The 19,564-nt window shown below is 41.6% G+C and overlaps 5 protein-coding genes across 5 annotated transcripts; 3 read left to right on the top strand and 2 right to left on the bottom strand.

The window, feature by feature from the left end:
* Positions 1-1,144: 1,144 nt before the first annotated feature.
* Positions 1,145-4,797, top strand: TREMEDRAFT_59908 (uncharacterized protein; the record flags this gene model as incomplete). Its single annotated transcript, XM_007002576.1, has 2 exons — positions 1,145-3,358; positions 3,658-4,797. The coding sequence occupies 2 exons, from the start codon at positions 1,145-1,147 to the stop codon at positions 4,795-4,797; spliced, it is 3,354 nt and encodes a 1,117-aa protein (XP_007002638.1).
* Positions 4,798-5,493: 696 nt separating this feature from the next.
* TREMEDRAFT_67521 (uncharacterized protein) lies at positions 5,494-6,454 on the bottom strand (the record flags this gene model as incomplete). The annotated part of the gene is made up of 3 exons (XM_007002902.1): positions 5,494-5,550; positions 6,086-6,234; positions 6,424-6,454. 3 exons carry the CDS (start codon positions 6,452-6,454, stop codon positions 5,494-5,496), a joined length of 237 nt encoding a protein of 78 aa, XP_007002964.1.
* Positions 6,455-6,696: 242 nt separating this feature from the next.
* Positions 6,697-9,130, top strand: TREMEDRAFT_27331 (uncharacterized protein; the record flags this gene model as incomplete). The annotated part of the gene is made up of 7 exons (XM_007002279.1): positions 6,697-6,916; positions 7,223-7,479; positions 7,797-7,872; positions 8,094-8,290; positions 8,530-8,684; positions 8,823-8,922; positions 9,104-9,130. The coding sequence occupies 7 exons, from the start codon at positions 6,697-6,699 to the stop codon at positions 9,128-9,130; spliced, it is 1,032 nt and encodes a 343-aa protein (XP_007002341.1).
* A 757-nt stretch (positions 9,131-9,887) lies between these two features.
* On the bottom strand, positions 9,888-14,371 carry TREMEDRAFT_59906 (uncharacterized protein; the record flags this gene model as incomplete). Its single annotated transcript, XM_007002575.1, has 6 exons — positions 9,888-9,924; positions 10,262-12,026; positions 12,330-12,469; positions 12,716-14,025; positions 14,111-14,189; positions 14,349-14,371. 6 exons carry the CDS (start codon positions 14,369-14,371, stop codon positions 9,888-9,890), a joined length of 3,354 nt encoding a protein of 1,117 aa, XP_007002637.1.
* A 1,809-nt stretch (positions 14,372-16,180) lies between these two features.
* On the top strand, positions 16,181-19,450 carry TREMEDRAFT_67519 (uncharacterized protein; the record flags this gene model as incomplete). Its single annotated transcript, XM_007002901.1, has 11 exons — positions 16,181-16,264; positions 16,510-16,526; positions 16,569-16,739; positions 17,091-17,305; positions 17,690-17,756; positions 18,080-18,141; positions 18,188-18,214; positions 18,358-18,570; positions 18,859-18,960; positions 19,016-19,158; positions 19,370-19,450. The coding sequence occupies 11 exons, from the start codon at positions 16,181-16,183 to the stop codon at positions 19,448-19,450; spliced, it is 1,182 nt and encodes a 393-aa protein (XP_007002963.1).
* Between the last annotated feature and the right edge of the window lie 114 nt (positions 19,451-19,564).

Below are 19,564 nucleotides of genomic sequence, written 5' to 3'. Positions count from 1 at the left end.
TCATTTCATCAATCATTACCACTGACCAACTAATCCACCATGATCTCTTCTTTATCCCACATTCACCCAACCTTGCACATGACCATCCATTTTTCACGTTGGTCACATTGATGCCATCACGACCATGATCATCACCATCAGTAACCCACCGGCCGCCCGGTTCACCGCGTGTTTATCGTACCTCGACTAAACCGTTTCCCCTGTTACGAGCAAAGATGAAACATCAAACATCAATGTTGATCCCCTCTCCTCTTCACTTCTATCCTAACATCACATTACCTCTGTGCACTAAACACCATAATCATCTTCAATACCCACACTTTTGACAGTGGAACAGTGAGTGTTCATCTTCTTTCGCTGGTATTTGGGATTGTTGAGTCGTATCTGTGCTCGGTCGGATTGACTCTATGTGTCGTTGAGGATAAGGATGATCCGTCGTTTGGGTATCGGACATGTAAGGATGGAGGTATGGAAATGATACTGATTCAATAGCTTATACACTCTTTTATATCACATTCATTCCATTCTCTCATCCATCAAGATAATCTCATATTTGGACTTTTCTTTCTCAACCGATATAACTCGCACCTGCGCCACCTGGTAGAACGTCCTTCCTCTGAATCGGAAACGGACTCGAACTCGGACTCGAACCCTCTGTTCAACCCACACAATTCTCACTTGGTTTTCGTCCTTCTCCTGATTAGAAACTCTATCTCGGTCGTTTCATATTTCACGAACTACGACATATTAACAAACGTATCCCAAGAAGAACATAAATCAGAGCGAGGTCATATACCTCAATAATCGATCTGAGGACAGCCTCAACTAACATCGATCACCAGACAAGTCATTTCACATCATCGTGACATAGGGATTTAAAACGACCCAGAAAGTGATTTTGGTACCTTACGGTCAACAGTGAGGTCTTGTGTGGAGGTCGGGTTGTGATTCAGTGATTCAGTGAAGGTTGGGTGAGAAATCATTAGTCTGGGTGAGAATTGAACATAATATTGGTCAAGTCAAACTTTACAGCTTGGGCGGAGTGAAGGTTGAGTGGTTCACTTGGTCAACGGAATAGCGGGAAAGTGTCTCGGTGAACCAGGAACATTTGAATTTGGAAGAAAGTGATGGTACAGAAATAAAAATGTCGATACCACCACCATTACCTCCAAAAGATACTCCCACTTCAATATTTTCTAACCCGTTCAACCAGTCTATCGACCGACACTTACCTTTCAAAACTTCAAAAGAACATCTTCCATCTTCTTCACGATCACCCGGTTCACCCCAGTCACCCAATTCATCAGGTCCCCAACCACCAGGTCCGCCCAATTCACCCAGTTCACGTAACCTAGCTTTTCAATCAGGCCCACACCTCGAAAAGACTACTAGTCAACGAAATTACGAAAATCTACCAGAACTCCCAACATATCCAAACCCTCGTGAAAGAACAACATCAACAACTACATCTTCTACCCATACGACTAATTCCAGTACAGGAAGAGTTTCACATGCTCAATATGCTAGACCTGCATCCGCTTCTTCACATGTTTTGTTGAGTGCCAATGATCATCAGACGGAAATAACGAATAGGAATATAGAACAAGAATTGGATAATCGTTCTGGGTCGCCATTCCCTTTACTTTCAATCACCCCTTATGACCAACCTGGACAAGAAAATATCTTTGATACTCGAGTAAACACTACTATCGACCAACTTCATCCTAGAGGAATCGACCTATCTTCTGAATTTCCAACCTCTCCATTTACTCCACTTACTCCACTTACTCCATTTGCACTGGCCGATACGAGACAGCCTCAATTGGGCCGAATGTCTTTGGGTGAAAGTAGTCGTCTGGTCAATCATCCCAACGATCCACATCATGATAGATTATCTTTAGGTGAAATCAGTCATTTAGTAGATTTCGATGTACCATCAACCACCGAGACTGATAAACATCATAGAAACCTTTTATCAGCCTTGGCTAGTCTTCCATGGGCAGAACCACCTATATCGAATGAGAAAGAAGGAAATGGGTCTAGTTCGAGGCTCATCGCCGTTCCTCATATCTCGACTTCAACTCTTCATCGTGAACCTGTATCTCCGCTCTCTCCTGTAATCGAAGATGATCAAAATAATCAGCATAACCATCCTACTCGATATGTTCATCCTGTTCTACATAATCAGAACAATCAGGATCCTCGACATACTACGAAAGAAACCAATACACAACCTATTTACCCATTCTTATCCCGTGATCCTGCTCTCGAAGGGAATAAAACATCTCGGAATTCTATGATGAGTAATAAAAGTGTACGATCATCTGTAGGTAGTACCAAAAGTGTTTTATCTAATTTATCTCAACAAGTAGGAAGACAACTCGACAATACTTTATCTCCCCCTGTACCTGTACAAGGTATACGATCTACTAGTCCTCTGTCTCCACCCATCCAGGGAGGACAACTCGACAATGCTTTATCTAACCAAATACAAACACCACCACAATTCCAAGTATCTTCTTCTGGTAATCAAGTGAACCCCTATACACAAAATCTATCAACTAACGAGGTACGACCAGGAACGGAAGGTGTAGATGAAGAAAGGAGATTATCAGCATGGAGTGGAATGGCAGATATTTCTTCTATACATGATTCAAGTCCATTACCAACTCCTCTAAGACAAAATTTAGAATTACCTCTTTCTTCTCCTTTACCAAGAAATTCGATTTTAAGATCTTCACATACACCTCCTCTTCAAATTTATTCAAGTAATCCTTCTCCCAACTCCATCATACATCCTCCTAGTCCAAATCGAAATCATCCCTCTCCCAACTCCGTGACACATCCTACTAGTCCAAATCACCCAAATCATCCATCTCATCACCACATTCCTCATTCCCCGAACAACCCTTCTCAGAACGAACATTCTTCCGAGACGCACGGGGATTTCATTTCTTTGAATAGCGCAATGGCAACTCGTTCTTCATCTTCATTCGCTTTTCTCTCTAGGACAGTATCACTTCGTTCAAATTCTATGAAATCTCATAAATCTAATAAATCCAACAAATCTAATAAATCTAGTAAGTCTGTAAAATCGACAAAATCAGGAAAGACAAGTTCGAAAAGTAAGAATGGTTCAGGATCTGGATCTGGCTCTGGATCAGGGAATGGAAATGGAATTGGTTTTGGGAATGGAAGAAAAAGTTCGGTGAAATTGATCAAACGTTGGGAAGTGAGTTTAGCTATGGTACCTGAGATCCGTGGTGATGAATTGAAGAAAAGAGAGGAATTGATGGAATTGAAAAGTTTAGTGGGAAGAGCTGAAGTTTTGGAAAGAATGTTGAGGGCTGGTAAGAGGGTGAGTAATCGTTTTCACTTGTCTTTGCTCACTTTCTTGATTATTCTTTGATCGTATTCAACTCTGGTTTCGTTTTCTCTGTTGTTTTCTCTCACCATCTTCTCATCATTCTCCATCTTTATCTGATACTCTCCTTTCTCACTTACCTTTTTCTCTTCCGTTCCTCCCTGATATCATCTCGTCATCTTTACTATTCTCTCACCTTCTCTCGATAAATTTACATCACACCAACACCATCCTCTACACTCTCAGGAAATCCAACATGTTTAAGAAGTTGAATAAACGCTGATTCACTCAAGGTCTCAAACACATCCATCCGTTTCGCTTCAACCTCCTCACCTTACAGTCGTCCTCCTTCCCTTCAATCACTAGCTAGAGCACTCACAAGATCATCTACAACACATACTAAACGTTCTTCCCTCGCTCGACCATCCACTTCAGCTTCTTCTAGATCTGGAACCGGTCTCAGTCTAAGACAGAAACTATCAAGAAGATTAAAAAGGACAGAAAGTAGAGAAGATATGTTTACAGAGTTAGGTAGTGATGAAGAATTACCAGCTGTTCCTCAATTACCAACTAATCGAAGTATTTCTCAGAAATTCGAAACTATAGAAACTATAAATACTCAAGATGATCTTGGTGACAGTTCAAATTCCAACATGAATCAGTTGAACACGAAGCAAGTTGGTAAAGATCAACATTCAGGATATATGGGTTTATTTCGATCTATGACAAGTCAGAAAGAAGATGATGGTTTTCGATCGATTTATGGTTCAAAGAATAAGAATAAGAAAATGGATAAAAATCAAGAAACTCAACAGACTTTAAAAGATGTGACAATCAAAGGAAAAGGAAAAGGAAAAGGAAAGAATTTACAAGATGATCATTCACTTCCACCTCCACTCCCACCAAAAGATTTACCAGGTTGTATGATCATTAAACCTATTCGTGATCCACTTGAAGAATTGAAACCTACCAAAATATTTCTTCTTTCAGGACCTAATTCACCCACACCACTATTATCGAATTTCCAAGATTTCAATTCTATTCCTCAACACCAAACCACTCGATCCAAGTTGACGAATCATCACCAATCTCAATCAACATCTACCAATCTTGATACAGACACGGATAGAATCAGAAGAGCTGGGAATGATAATCGTGAAAATAGACACGATAGAGAAGAAACAGATAATCATCCTCAATACCCTTGGTCAGATACTGAAAAATTACAATATATACCTCAAAGTCCTCATTTAGGTCATAGGAGTCCAGGATGGAGAAATCGACAAAGTATTTTGAGTTATATGACAACTGGGAATTGGGATGAGAAAAAAAGGAAGAAATGGAGGATCGGATTGATGGTGTTAAGTGTTATAGGGGTTATTTTGATCGTCGGTTTATTGGCTGGTTTGTTGAGTAAAAGAGAGGTTTCGTAGAGGGTACGAGTGAATAGGAAAGACAAAAATCCCTCTTGTCATGGTTAGGTCATTCTTGAAGGACTGATCCTTCCTCGTGTTCAGGGCTGGATTCAATGACAAATGACATGAGAATGATAGTTGAATTTCTCAATTTCCAAATTTTCAAACTCCAATGAGGAATATCATGATTCTGTGTGAAAGATGTGGCCTTTTTACATGGAATTTGGAATTTGGAATTTAAACCGGAAAGATTGGGAGATTTGGTAAAATTCGAGAAATGAGAATAACCCAAGTACGTCTGGGAAAGAAAACAGATGAGGATGAGGATTCTATGGACATTAGATATAAGTCAATATTAGACAATTTGTCATACATGCATATTTCACTAGCACATTACCTTATTCGATCATCTTGTAATCCCTCCACCATGTTTGATGTTCTTCATAGTCTGACGGCTGTTTCCTCCAATGGTTGAAATTCCGATAATGTCGAGTGAATGAAAGTAAGGATTTATGAGAATTGGGGAGGATGGAAAAAAGGTCAAGTGATTTGATTTGATGCGGTCCGAATGAGTTTAGACGGTCAATCGTGGGAAGGAGATGATATAGACATAAGCTTGGAAAAGAGAGAGATGAGAGGGGGTATGGTGATTTGTGGCCTGTGGTTTGTGATTTGTGATTTGTGACGGACAGGAAAAAGTTGATAAGGTCGTATTTATTGTCTCATAGGATCTAAAAGTTCCATGGAAGAAACTGAATTTCCTCTAATGACCTGTGATGTTAGTTTCCTTTTCTTGCTTTTGCCCAGAACGATTAAATTCATTTCATCTCAGCTGATCCATCGTTTTATCTTGTATGATCCAACGACACTCTGAATTGATAGCGTTTTATGAGTGTGTTTCTAACATTTTCGTCGTATTTCCAATGACGAATGACGGTTTTTTTTCCTTGGTCGAACAACACAAGACTATTTCCGATTTCCGACCATTATGACAAGTGGTGTACACTCGTCTTTCCCTTGATGGATTCTCCTTGTCTTTTGAAGTCTCCACCAAATTCGAGTCATTCCAATTTCCCTTTTCTCAGAAAATACCCGTTTCCCCACTTCTCCACTTCTCAAAACGTTCATCATATTCACAATACTTCAATAGAAGGAAACATCTGATCTCTGTCCAATACTCCCCACACGATACTAATACGAAATCATAAGATTAGAGAAATAAGAGATCCCGTCTGAGCAGATTATAGGGAAGTGGAAAGATAAGATTATGAGGCAAGAGTAAAAGAGGAGATATCTTTCAACTCACAGTAGTCCCAATAAGTCGTCTCTTCCCACCACCCAATTCTTCAAAAGCGTTATCCACCACTAAATTCAAAAACATGTCATATCCTCTCAAAATACCAGAAACTGCTCTACCACCTTGTAAATGTAGGTAGAGTTTACGATCCATAAATTCTGTTCTATCAGCTCTCCCTTTGGTTCTCTTTCCCATTCCCTAATTTTTCTCCTCTTCAATTACCTCGCTCAAGCCTGTCATCCTCTCCCCTCTTCTCTCTTCTCTCTTCTTTGCTCGGACTTGACTCGTCTTGCTCACATTGCTCTGCCTGGGTGACGTAAGATCGGTGAAGAAGACATGATACGTACTTTTCAACTCTGGTTGTGATGCTCTTGACATGATGACTTGTATAGGTTATTGATATATTTTGAATACAGTAGAAAGATACCAGTGTTTCTCACAACTTTGAGTGCGGTTGGAAGACTCATCGGTGTTACCTAAACGCCGAGGATGTGGCATATCTCCTCCTCGTAACCCTTCCACCTCATCTCCTCGACTTGTCTCTCCCTTTCAAGTCATTCACCTTATTGACCTACACACAACTTGTATAGCAACATTAAGAAGACATTTATACATCGAGAATGCCAGCCAAAGATCGTACAGCAGAATTTCACTCAACTTTAAATTCTATAAAATCTCGTACAGCTTTACCCAAACCGACAAAAGATGTTAAACAACCTTTACTCAAAGAAGCCGGACCGAGTAGAGGTGCAGGGGGGAAAAGTGAGTTTGGTAGGATGGCTGGGGCAATAGCAAAGGATATAAATTCTACTACTTTGAAATTACAGAAACTTGCTCAGTGTGAGTTGATCACTTTCTGTCATGGCGGGATACTAATACTTGCATATCACTCTTTGTATTCCTTCCCATTCACCGTCGTACACTCTCTTTCGTCCTCTTTGTCGAAATATCTTTTCTTCCTACTATATTCCTCGGCATCATCCATCTGTGTGTCCGTACCGATGAATATCAAATCTCGTCCACTCCTTCTACTCACTCGGGGGGTCTCGTAAATACTCCTGATCTCTCGCGCCCGTCCGTCCATATGTGGGTTGTTTTTTCATCAAATGGGACTTTTCCAAATTGGATCAAATTACTTTTGAACAGTGGCAAAACGAAAAACACTATTCGATGATAGACCGATAGAAATATCAGAACTCACATATATAATAAGACAAGATATCGCTTCCCTAAACACTCAAATCGCCTCTTTACAATCTTACGTCCGAGCTCAAAAACCTACGCAAAGTTCTGGAGGAAAAGGTCAGGTAGAAGAACATAATAGTAATGTGGTAATGTTACTTCAGAGTCGATTGGCGGATATGGGTATGGGATTTAAGGATGTTTTAGAGTTGAGAACTCAGGTGGGCTTGTCGTTCCCTTTCGTCAAAAAATATCTTGCTCCATTACCCCAGTTACAGAGACGAGGGCTGTCTCTCGAACTTTTGGGATGAGAGCACGAAGCGTGTTTGGGCAATGAGGTTTCCTTCCCGGTAGAGAACCCTTTTTGCAATATAGAGATCGCTACTCGGGTCAACTTCTACGGGTCCGTACACGCTGTACGAACAAAATTAAAATCGCCTCGCGAATTTGCTCGTTTGAGGATAGGTTGGACTGGGCTGCGGCGGGAGAAGGAGAACGCAACTGTTGAGGGATCTCTATGAAGTATCGCTGATGACAGAACATGAAAGCGAGCAAAGATCGATCTGAACAGTTTATGCACACTGCAGCTTCTTCTAGTGTCCCCCCTCCAACCAGTATGTCTTATCCTTTCATCTGTCTCTCCCTTTCCATCTTCAGCCGCATTCATTCCTCCCTACAATCTGCCAGTTTTCTTCGATCTGTCGTCACCCGCCTCTACCGCTGTCATTCCCGATGATCTGTCAAATCCCTCCCTTCCCTGTTGACCTCCTCGTGACTATAGAAACGAAATAACAACTCGTCAAGAGATTCGTATCAATTTCGCTAACCCCCTCAGACTCCCTCCTCATGCCCACAGCCGCCAAAACAGGCCCTGGCGCTGGGTTCCCCGCCGATAGAAAAGGAAAGTCTCGCGCCGCCAACGGGAATGGTGTGGACGACGTCGATTTCCTCGCTCTGGACATTGATGGGGATCGGGGAGAGAGTGGAAGAGGTGGAGGAGAGTATCAACAGATGCAGTTGGTAGAACAGCAGGTGGGTTACGTCTCGTTTTCACAGATAACATCCTCTCCTTCTCCTTCCCCCCTTGGGATACTCACAAATGAGTCTGATCTTTGTGGTGGCCTTGATCCACTTGTCTCAGGTTTCGATGTTGCCACGCGATGGCGCAATATGTCTACTCCATCTAGCCGCTCCCGTACCCCTGAGCTCTGAAGCTTAAGGCCCATGATGGGAGGGAGAGACGTGCAGCTGCCATCAGGTATACTGAACAGCAGGACTCTTATATTCAATCTCGATCTACCGCTATAGAAAGTATAGAATCTACCATTGCAGAATTAGGTCAAATATTTTCACAATTGGCAGGGATGGTTGCGGAGCAGAGAGAGACGGTACAGCGTATTGATGCGGATACGACGGATATAGCTGCGTGAGTTAGGGTCATCTCGCTTCCCTCGCCTCTCGTCGTCTTCTGACAATGCTCTTAGCGTCCTGCTGGTCTCACGAACCATAATCCCTCATTAACATGAGTATGGAAAGAAGCTGGGTGGCTAATGCTGATATTCAGAAACGTCTCTGGTGCTCAACGAGAATTATTGAAATATTACGCTTCTGTCACTTCCAACAGATGGCTTATGCTTAAGATTTTTGGCGTCTTGATAATATTCGTGAGTCCGTCTTACCGTTCGGAGGAATCATGCATCTCTTCACTCTTCTTTTTTCTCTTCCAGTCCCTGAACACCTACTCCTCTGGATTTTCCGCTGGTCGGTTTTCCTCTGACGATTCACATATGGCAGTGTTCATGATTTGAAGGTAAGAAAGATGAATGGTCTGATCTGACATACCAGTTCTTAGTCTTCATCCTTGTTTCATAGCTTCACATACAACTTATAATACTACATGTTACACTTTGCACTTGTCTTTGGACTTATCATTCACTTGTACTATAGAATCTTGTTTACCCAAACCTAACCACTGATCAGATCGAGAAGACTACTTGGTTTTTGTGGAAGTTGACATACCTGGGTTGAAGACCTAGGACTATAGAGTAAACGATTTATATCGCCATACGGTCACTCATTACAACAAACCCAAATACCTCTCTATATCCAATATATGATCTGTACGTGAGTGTATCACGATGACAGTCGAATGATTGTATCACACACAAGTAATTCTCGAAAAAGAAAAATGCATAATCCAAGAAAAGGGTATATAATCATAAGGTATTTCAGGTATCTCTACTCATCTCATCTTTTTCTTTTCATATCGCTTTTTATCGTTCTTACATCCTCATGTACATATTCTTTATTTCCTTTTTTTCTCATTTTTACCAAAGTCGATCGAGTTGAAACATGTTGACAACTGATATACATTTCCCAAACTTGTCCGGATGTTTCCTTCTGATCCTTATATCTTTGTACTAACAATTCCTCACATCGAAAAACCATTCTTTAATTTGATGATGATTCCGTACCGGACAAATTCAACCTGCACTATTTTGTGGTTATTCCTTTCAAATGTGAAACCCGATGTCTCATTCCCCTCTGAAATATTTCCCACGCTCCAAATCCCAACATTTCACACGCTTAACCCTGCACTCCACTTCACAACCTTGTCCATCGTATAGAGTCATAGACCGTCGACGGTTCCATACCCCGATTTCACACTGTATATGTCCAATTAGCCAAAAGTCATAATGTGTCTCGAAGTGTATTCTTTGACGAAAAATGACGCGAGACACTATCCATGGGAGCTCCAAAATCTCAGATATCCTATTCCCTCCATCTCCTATACAACGTTTAGGCTACTTTGTGTTTGGGAAAGGAACCGTATTGTCTTTACCTACCAGGGAGAAGAATGCACCATCTCTCATCTACATTCCATCTAGGGTGACGAATCCATCTCCCATCTATATCCCATCTCAGGTGAAGAACCCATCTCCCATCTCAGGTAAAGAACGTACAGTATCCCTCCCCGAAATGAAGGATACCTTTCGCACTTACCCCATCTCGGGTGAAGAATGAGTATAATCATCTAAATCGAAAGAAGGTGATTCGGTATTTTCTTTCCATTCATTCGTTTCTTTCCTCTCTTCAACTTCGAAAGGCATATGAGAACCCGTATCGTTCGATTGAGTTTTAAGACCTATAGATTGTAAAGTTGAAGATGATGTAAGATTTGGTAGAGAAGGTTGGAATAAAGTAGATGATGAAGAAGAAGATGAAGTGAATTGTTGAATTGAAGAAGTGAATGGTAAACTCCAATTTCCAATTTCTTCTCCTGAACCTTTGGTTACTATACCAATTCCATGATCTCCATTAGATTGACCGAGAAGATCAACTTGAGTACTGGAAGGTTGAGAAGATTGAATTGTAAGATGTAAATCTTGATCCATTTCTTCATTTCTTACTAAATCATTCAATTGATTATTGTGTCGATTCAAATCATTTGGTTGAGGTATAGAATCAATTGGGAATTCTAAACCTATTGGTGAACTTTCAATTAAAGGTAAACTACCTCTTGCGAATAAACCGTAATGACCATTACCATTTCCATTTCCGAAATTTCCATTCATACCGAATCCTGAACCACCAGTAAACCCCATATTATGATTCGATTGAGAATGAGAATTAGAATTGGAATATGGTATTCCATAAGAAGTATTAGGAACGATAGGTGCAGACATACTTCTACCTCTTTGATTCATTGGATCGATTGATAAAGTTGTGAAATCTATTGAAGATCTATTCGATTGTGGTTGACTTTGAATAGGAGTGATATTTTTTGAATTCAAATTCAAATTACCATATTTGAATCCATTATCGTTATTCCCATTATTCAAATTCAAACCTTGATTAACATTTAAATCATTGTTCATATTACTACCGATTTGTTGAAATGTCAAACCAGATGTACCTTGTTGTGAAGTGAAATTCCCATTAAGTTGGAATGAATTTAAAGATTGATTTGATAATCTCCAAGATGAAGGCGGTGGTGGTGGGGTTGATGTTGACCATTCCGAAGGTGAAATTTGTTGATTTGGATTCATAAAAGATAAATTTGTAATTTTGAAATTTTCGTTTATTGTATAATTTCTTAAAATATTATTTATCTCTGTAAAAGGTGGTAATATATCAGATTTTGGTCCTGTTAATTCACATAAACCACCACGTGTAGCTTCTCCATCTGTGAAATCTAAAACTGGTTCCCATATCCCAACAATTTCTTGATTCTGATTCTGATTTTGATTTTGGTTTTCTTTATTAATAGTTTGTCCAAGTCCAACTATATTTGTTTCTCCCATACCTGTTGAAATATTTGACATACTCATAGTATGTTCATTCATCCCCATTGTTTCGGAAACATTTGAAGTTGTACCATTAAGACCAGTATTGACGTTGGAATTTGTGGAAAAAGTAGGGTTGATAGAAAATTCTGGATTGTTCAGAAAATCTTGATTAGGTGTACTTGGTCCAATTCTCCAATGATGGAAAGTTGTACATCCTTCTGATAATTGAAATCTAACTGCCACTGTATCTTGACTTGCAGAAAGGTTTGTAGCTACGCTCAAAGAAGAGATCGTGTCAGGTGAAATAGGTATGGTAACTCTGTAAGTGTCGGATTTATGGACAACGTAGAGGAAGAGAGTTGGTGAAGGGGTTAGACGGATGGAACCTCCAAGATCGGGGGAATGGGAAGGACCAGGATTCAAGAAACGTATCCATGATGCTATGGATAGGACTCGAAGTGGTAAGAGGATCAAATTGGCTGTATGTAAGTGATTCGTATATAACTCTCGCACGTCATATCCTCAACCACGATTTCACTGATTGTGTTATCCATGACTTTCTGGCACACTAGCGCCAAAGTTCCATCAAGTAAGTGTGATACTCAGAGAGGCAGGAAGAGAACTACGGTTGTGGCATATTGTCTCAAAGCAGATTGACAATTGGACATAACATCGTTGTCGGGTAGAGTACACAGCACGGTCGACGAATGGAAGTTCAAATGGCGGGTGAAGGGAGTAGAAGCCAAGTAGGGTAGTCGGCTGAGAAGAAACTACCAACTCACCATCGTCATCATGTGTCAACTGTTTCAAAGCCTCAGGATCCGCTCCCGGACCAAGACGCGCGGAGATAGGGCTGAGTCTCCCCTTGAGACTGATTTTGGGTACAAGAGCATCACGTTCTTTAGCGCGGGATTTAGAGCGTCTGACGAGTCAGCGAGAGCTCCCTCGATTCGTTTTGCCTGTAAACCGATATTCCGTGCGTGGGCTCCCCGGGTGTCTGAGCTCCAATAGTGATCAGTGAGATATGGTACGGTAAGTTGGTACGTGTGGGGAGTGTGCATGATAATCCCTGGTAAGGAGCGATGTTGGAGAACCATCAGACGGCCGATAAGTCCTGCGCTTTTCTGGGCAGGACAATCGGTGAACAAAGAAGAGAAAGAAAGCTTACCTATTCTGAAACCAAATTTGTAAAGTCTTTGGCTTAACATCCGATCCCAATTGCTTTGCCAAAGCTTCCCTCGTAGCTGCATCAGGATTCTTGTTCTGTTCGTATGCACCTATCAAAATGTCCAATTGTTCTTTGGTCGGTTTAAACCTAGGTGGTTTTTTCTCTTGTGCAGTTTCACCATCCATAGGTAAATCTAACATATCTCCTCCCATCATTGGACTCATCGCTGGACTTGGATGAAATACTCTTTTACCTCCCATACTCATCCCCATCCCCATCCCCATTCCCATTCCCATATTCATAGAATTTGGAGTTTGAGGATTACCCATCGATTGTCGTCTAAATAAACCACTACTCGTTGAAGACGTCGAGTTTCTAGGTGATGGATATGGATATGAAGATAATGGCATATGAGCGGTTTTAGGAGTTTCAGGTGTAAGACTTGAGACACTCATTATGGTTGATGATCTCTGTCTTGTAGGTAATGAAGCTGAGAAATGACGATTTAAACCAGGTCTAGAAAAATAATGTTGTTGTGAAGAATCTTGTTGAAGTTCAATAGGAGTTTGAACCTGTGGCATGAAATCTGAAAAAAGAGGAGTGAGAGTTGTATTTGTTCCTTGATTTAGAGATGTAAAAGTGGAATCTGACATTGATAATGGAGGAGAAAATGTGTTACACCATGAAGAATTGGCAGCGGGGGTGTATATTGATCCTGTGTCTGGAGTGAATGGTGGAGCTTGAGGTGAGAAAAGTGGAGTGGTTTGAGAGAAGTCGAAAGACCATGTTGGATCTGGAGAAAAAGTTTGAGATTGAGATTGGGAATGAGAATGAGAATGAGAATGAGATGACCATCCGGAATTAGGAATAAAGTTTGAAGGAGCTGGAGCGGGTACTGTAGTGGAATTTGATGAATTCGACAGGGTTGCTAGATTCAAAGATTGTCGTTTGTTTTCTCCTGACCATGGACTTGGTTGAATAGAATGAGAAATCGAATTCGAAGTCATAGTTGACATATCGAAATATCCTGTATCGTCTTCCACTTGAGGGAAAGATCCTGGAGAACTGGACATGGGTAGAAGAAGCTCTTGTTTCACGCTTGGTACGCGTTTTACCAGGAGAGTGGAAGGGACGGTTAGGAGGATAGGAGAAGGTAAGGCCGGTGTCGTACAAGGACGATCAAAAGACGGGGCGGATCGGAGTTGAGGAGTAGGGTGAACAAAATTGTTGAGAAAAGCTTGTATAGAGTAAGTGAAAGGAACGTAAAGTTGGTAAAAGATGGTAGGGCTGTATGTGCTCGCCAGCAAGTCCTATATGTCAGCATTGCTCCCTTGTCAGCTATGAATTTGTGTAGAATGTATGACATCAGCTGGTGGATAGGAAAACAGGACTCACGTAGGAATTAGAATACTCGGTGTTTTCGGTCAAACGGTCAAGTCTCGGTCCCGGATCCACGGGACGTTTCAATCTTCGACTAAGATCAGACACAGTCGGTCACTCCAAGCGACCGATACACTGTGGAAGAAGATACGATCAAAGAAAGTTCGGATAAGATAGGTGAAGAAAAAGAAGAGAAGGAAGTTTCAGTCTGAAGCTCTGTAACAAAGTCAGCGATTTACCTCTCACATATCACCTTGGTTGTCCCTCACCCGACATACGGAAGTACACGATCTAAACACAGACAGAGGATAAAGGAGTGTTTCTAGTTCTTGTCAAGGGGTCACGTATAATGAACCCCACCGGCCAGACTTTAGAGTCTAGTCTAACGGTGTTCCGTCCGTCTTTAGACGTACTGGACAAACGCCGTCAGTCAAGGGAGAGGACGAGAGCTGAGAAGTTTGATCTTGGTAGAGAGCGGTGCAAGACGGACGAGAGGAAGGGGTTGAAGGATGTCCAAGGATGAGGAGAATCTTACTTCCGGCTGTGCAAAGGAATATGGATAACTTTGGGTTATAAACACCAAAAGTTTCTTTTTTTTCACTCAGCTCTTTCACCTCTCCTCTCCATACCTTCTGACGAAACCGAGGGAGAAGGAGTTTCATAAAACGCTATATCTCATCTGAAGATACAAGTATGAGAAAATGATAAGTAAGGAAAGGAGATTATCATACTGACTCACAAGAGTTGAAGGAGGGAGAAAAGTTAGGTGAAGATGTTGAAGGACCCCCAAAAGGGTGAGAAGAGATGTCAAGAGTTTGTAATGGATCGTCTTCTTCTACTACTAATTCCTATTCACTTCAAAGCGGCGACCGGCTCCGAGCTCTGGGTGAGTGATTTTTTGTCCAAGAGACGCGTTTTGAAACGTCACCAAAAGAAGCTTTCGCCGCCCAACGGATAAAAGGGTAAGACAGGTCAAAAGGGGTTATGTCGTAAGGGGTTTGATATCTCGGTCTCCTTGTTCGTGTTGCTAGGTGATACAACTTGTACTCGTCGTATCGATCGTTATTCGTAATACAACTTGTGATACTTGGTATCGGTAACAAGAATGATAAGACAAGTCATAAGTCGATTCAAGGAGTATCAGTTCGGAGGTTTATACGAAACATCAGCCGCAAATGACCGTGCTTGTGATATTGTACTTTTACCATTGCCGATGGTGGAGGCGGGAGACGGAAAGTCGGTTAGCATATTCTGTTCCTCATCATTCATTGGTCAGTCAGACAAGTACACATAACCTTGGGTTTATTAACGATTTGATGTTCCAAGGCATCATTGGACCAGAACCTTGGGACCTAAAACAGAGACACGGATACAAAGGGAGGGGACAGGGGGCAGAGGGGAGTAAGAGGGATAAGGAGAGAGACAAACACGTTGTAGTGGCACGGTCGTAACGGGGTTGTTGGGACAATGGAATCACTAAAAGTCACACATACCCTCCTTTCCGCGACGTGACCGATGTCTTCGGCCGGTACACGGGTCAAAGATGTTTCAAACCGGGAACACAGATTTCACAGTTGTCATGCCTGTCAAAGATGAGAAAGATGAGATGGTTTTAGTACAGTCTGTGAGTGGCCGAGTGGCGCAGGTCCAAGGAATGAAAGTAAGGATGGTGGTGGTTGAGTGGGAAACATGGCTTGATCGCATCCCATCTAACCCACCTTGTAGCTTCGGCCGGACCGGCATACCGGGTTCAAGTCACGTGACGCCAAAAGGAGTATGGCCGACGTGATGAGAACACAAGGAGACAAGGATACAATTCTCTCAGTCGCAGTATAAGGGTTACAGTAGGGAGACACTCACTTAACTTATTAGACGATCTCTGGGTGCAGCTAGCAGCTAGCAGCTGGTGTAAGGTGCAAGGTATAAAGAAGACAGAAGAAGAGGAAACCGTGTCGGGCCGGTACCGGTCCACCCGGTCCATCTTTACCACTTGCAAGACTACAACTAACAATATACTCACTGTGTTAAGTACGATGTCATCAGGACTATCTCTTAACTGTACATGTACTGATCATACTCATCAAGATGTCTCCTTCAACACCGTTCAACGTGATTTACATAGGAGCGGGAACTATCAATTTTGGTGGACCTGTTCAACCTTGGAATCATGTGAGTTACTGGTGCTTCCTTCTCCCTCCCTCTCCCTCTCTCTCTCTCTCTCCCTCTCTCTCTCTCTCTCTCTCTCTCTCTCTCTCTCTCTTTCTTCACCATCCTCGACTTGTGATATGTTCACACCATATCACCCAATCACTTCTATATACTCTTACTTGATAGAAGGGGTATCAAGCTAAGTTGTCCTGCTACGTCGGTTTGCTTTTCGTTGACAATAATGTGATTTGAGTTAAGTTTAATAGTCTATCAGGATCGAAAAGTATCACTTGCAACTTACAAAGAAGTTTTAGCTGATGATAAGAAAACTAGGTTCACGTCTCAATGTAGTTGGTATAGTAGATATATACCCTCAAGCTGCACATAAAGTCATAGCGAAGAAGAGGGAGGAGAAAGTTGGAGGGTATGAAGAGACTTTGGTTTTTGAAAGTATTCAAGATGCCGGGAAAGTTTTACAAGGTGATAAAGTACCTCAGTTGGTGTCTCTTCCCCCCATCTTAACTCCTAAACCTCTAACCTCTAATTTCCTGTCACTTTTCATCCCTCCGTCATCTGGTCTCTCAAAATAAACCCTCTCTCTTCCTTCTAAACTTCTAGTAATTCATTTAGATCGAGGATGTAGGTTCGACAAACACGTTTTTGGGCGTCGGAATCTTGATGGTAGATAGAAGAAAAACTTCCATTACTATGAAACTCTGGTGATCTAGAGACACGCCACCATCAAGTCTTATCTCCTCACCGTCCGATGGAAGATTTCACACTTGGTCACCTACATGTGAATCACCAAGGGTTGGGGTAGATAATCAGGAAGCGAAACTAATCCCAGCCTCGCAGTAATAGGTACCCATCCATGGACTAGAGGATCCACTAAACCAGGTTCAGACGCAGAAATACAACTCGTAGCCGCTTGGCCAAAAATAGGTATGCATATTGAGAAACCATTAAGTTCATCAAGTGTAGAAGAAGTTATGAAAGTGGTTCAAAAGTTAGAAGAAGCTGGGACGGTTACTAGTGTTGGGTATATGTTGAGGTATGTTACAGGTGAGTGTATGACTTTCGACTTTATATCTTACGTTCATTTTCATTTTCACTTTTCCAATTCAACTCACTTGATCCTATTATGTCTCTCCTAGATTCATATCCAATAACAAGGGGAAAAGGGGAAAAGTTTCCGATTATCGTATCTGTTGTACTTATCCTTTCTGGTTCGATGTCGATCCATGTGGTTTCAATGACGGTGATTTTCTTTATGTCGGATCGATGAGGGTGATTCTTCTCGATGCTTTATTTTGGTTCGATGATCGATATGATAAATCTGACTGACGAATAGCGGTAAAAGAGATGAAGTACATTTTCTCTTTTCTTCTGTCACTTTCACTATTCCCGATGGAATACCTGGAAATGGAAATGAATGTTTTTGACAAGTCAGAAAGATCATCGAAGAAAACAACCTTACTATCATGGCGACCGTTGCGAGGTATTTGATGGCATAGTGAGTCATCTTCTCATGGCTTTTCTCGGACTCATCACTATCTCTTCTCCCCTGTACAAAATGTCCCATGTCATGACACCGTATTACCCCCTAGTATAGTTCACATCTCTCTGAGTGAAAGCGAAGTGGATAGAAAGAAACACCCTGTACTTCCTCTCCCTGAAAACCTAAAGAAACATGAGAGAAATCGCGTCCCCTTCCTATCATCATGCGTAAAGAGAACAAGGGTATGTTACCATCCCTTTCTGTTCGACTATGAAATGCAGAAAATATGGAAAGGTAGCGATCTTGACAAAACTGAAAAAGATCAATACTGAATACAGTCAATTCGCAGGTACAACCCCTGCTAGGGTAGATTTCTTTGATAAATCTCTTCGTTTAGGACGTGAGGTTTTCCATATCTTTCATTTACGTGAAGTTTGACGGGATAGCTATCGTAGAACAAGCTACTCATATTTGTAAGTTATCTTCATCCCCCTTACCCTCCTTCACCCCATTCAGACCACAACATTCCCCACCGGGTTCGAAAACGTGTTTATCAAGGTTTACGACTTTAACATTGAGCCTAAAAAGCTGCAAGAGTGTAAGGTTGATACCCTAGGCGATCTATCGAGATTCTTCGCACCACCCGTCATACCAAGTTCGATCCAAGTTCATACTATCTCACATACTGAACCTACTGGACATTTGAAAGAATTCACACATGATGAATCAAAAATACATCCTGAAAATAGGATACCTAGGTTGACTACTGCTATTTGGAAATACGAAGGTGGTGCTTGTGGTACTTTGGTTCATGGATTGACTTTACATGGTGAGTTGGTGTTTTATTCGCCAAATCATGCATCTTGAAATACTCCACTTTGATCATCTTGTGAATTTGTCATGAGAGTAGAAGGGACAAAGTAAATCTTCTTCAAATATCATCATCACCGTTGGTTGCCGACATTAGAGTAAAGCCGAGAAAGTATTCATCTCTACCTTGTCGTCATTCATGAGACTCGACGTGCGGAAGAATGAGATATCGACCGAGACTTGGAGGGATGTAGAAGAGATGAACGTGTTTGAATGAAGGATAGATTGATCTTGTTCTGATTCACAGAGGGAGAATTCTCTGTTGAACTTGTCATCCTAGCAGATGGATGGTGTTTGAGGTTGGTAGATCCATATAATACAAACCCTAAATTATATGTTCGTCGACCTGGTTCGTTAGAAGGGGAGTGAATTGTTTTATCATCTCTGAAACTTGATGACCGAAGTTGACGTTTTAGAGGAAATACCTATAGGTGAAGATGATTGTTATCTCAACGAATTCTCAGCTTTGATCGATGTTATAGATGGTATTGCTCCGCGTGATGTGATACAATCTCCATATGAAGACGCTGTGAAGTCTTATAAACTTGTGAGTAATCATCATCGAATGCACTGTCTCGATCGTATCTCCCTCAGAGATCTCTATAGGTATATGTCCCACCGAAATTCCGTCCAAAGTCAAACGTTGGACGTCAAACCGTGGTTGATAATTTCCAATCGATCCCTCCCACCTTTCATCGAAAATCTTTCCCTCGCTTATCTTTGTCACCGATCATCGAAGTGAAAAAGCTGAGAAACAGACATGGGATATCCGTCTTCAAGGAGAAGCTACAGAACGTGCTCGTGGGATTATACATCCTCCTGTTGATGTGTCTTCGTGAGAAGCGATCGACTCCGACACTTCAGTAGTTGGAGGATTTAGTGATCTGGCGATGTGAAACTTTCGTAGAGTAGTGATGTTATCGAACACGGGTGCAACTCGATCTTGATCATCG

This window comes from Tremella mesenterica, assembly GCF_000271645.1.
Source record: "Tremella mesenterica DSM 1558 unplaced genomic scaffold TREMEscaffold_2, whole genome shotgun sequence".
Classification (NCBI taxonomy): Eukaryota; Fungi; Basidiomycota; class Tremellomycetes; order Tremellales; family Tremellaceae; genus Tremella; species Tremella mesenterica.
The sequence above is the reverse complement of the archived record's forward strand: the minus strand, read 5'-3'. Positions and strand labels throughout refer to the sequence as shown.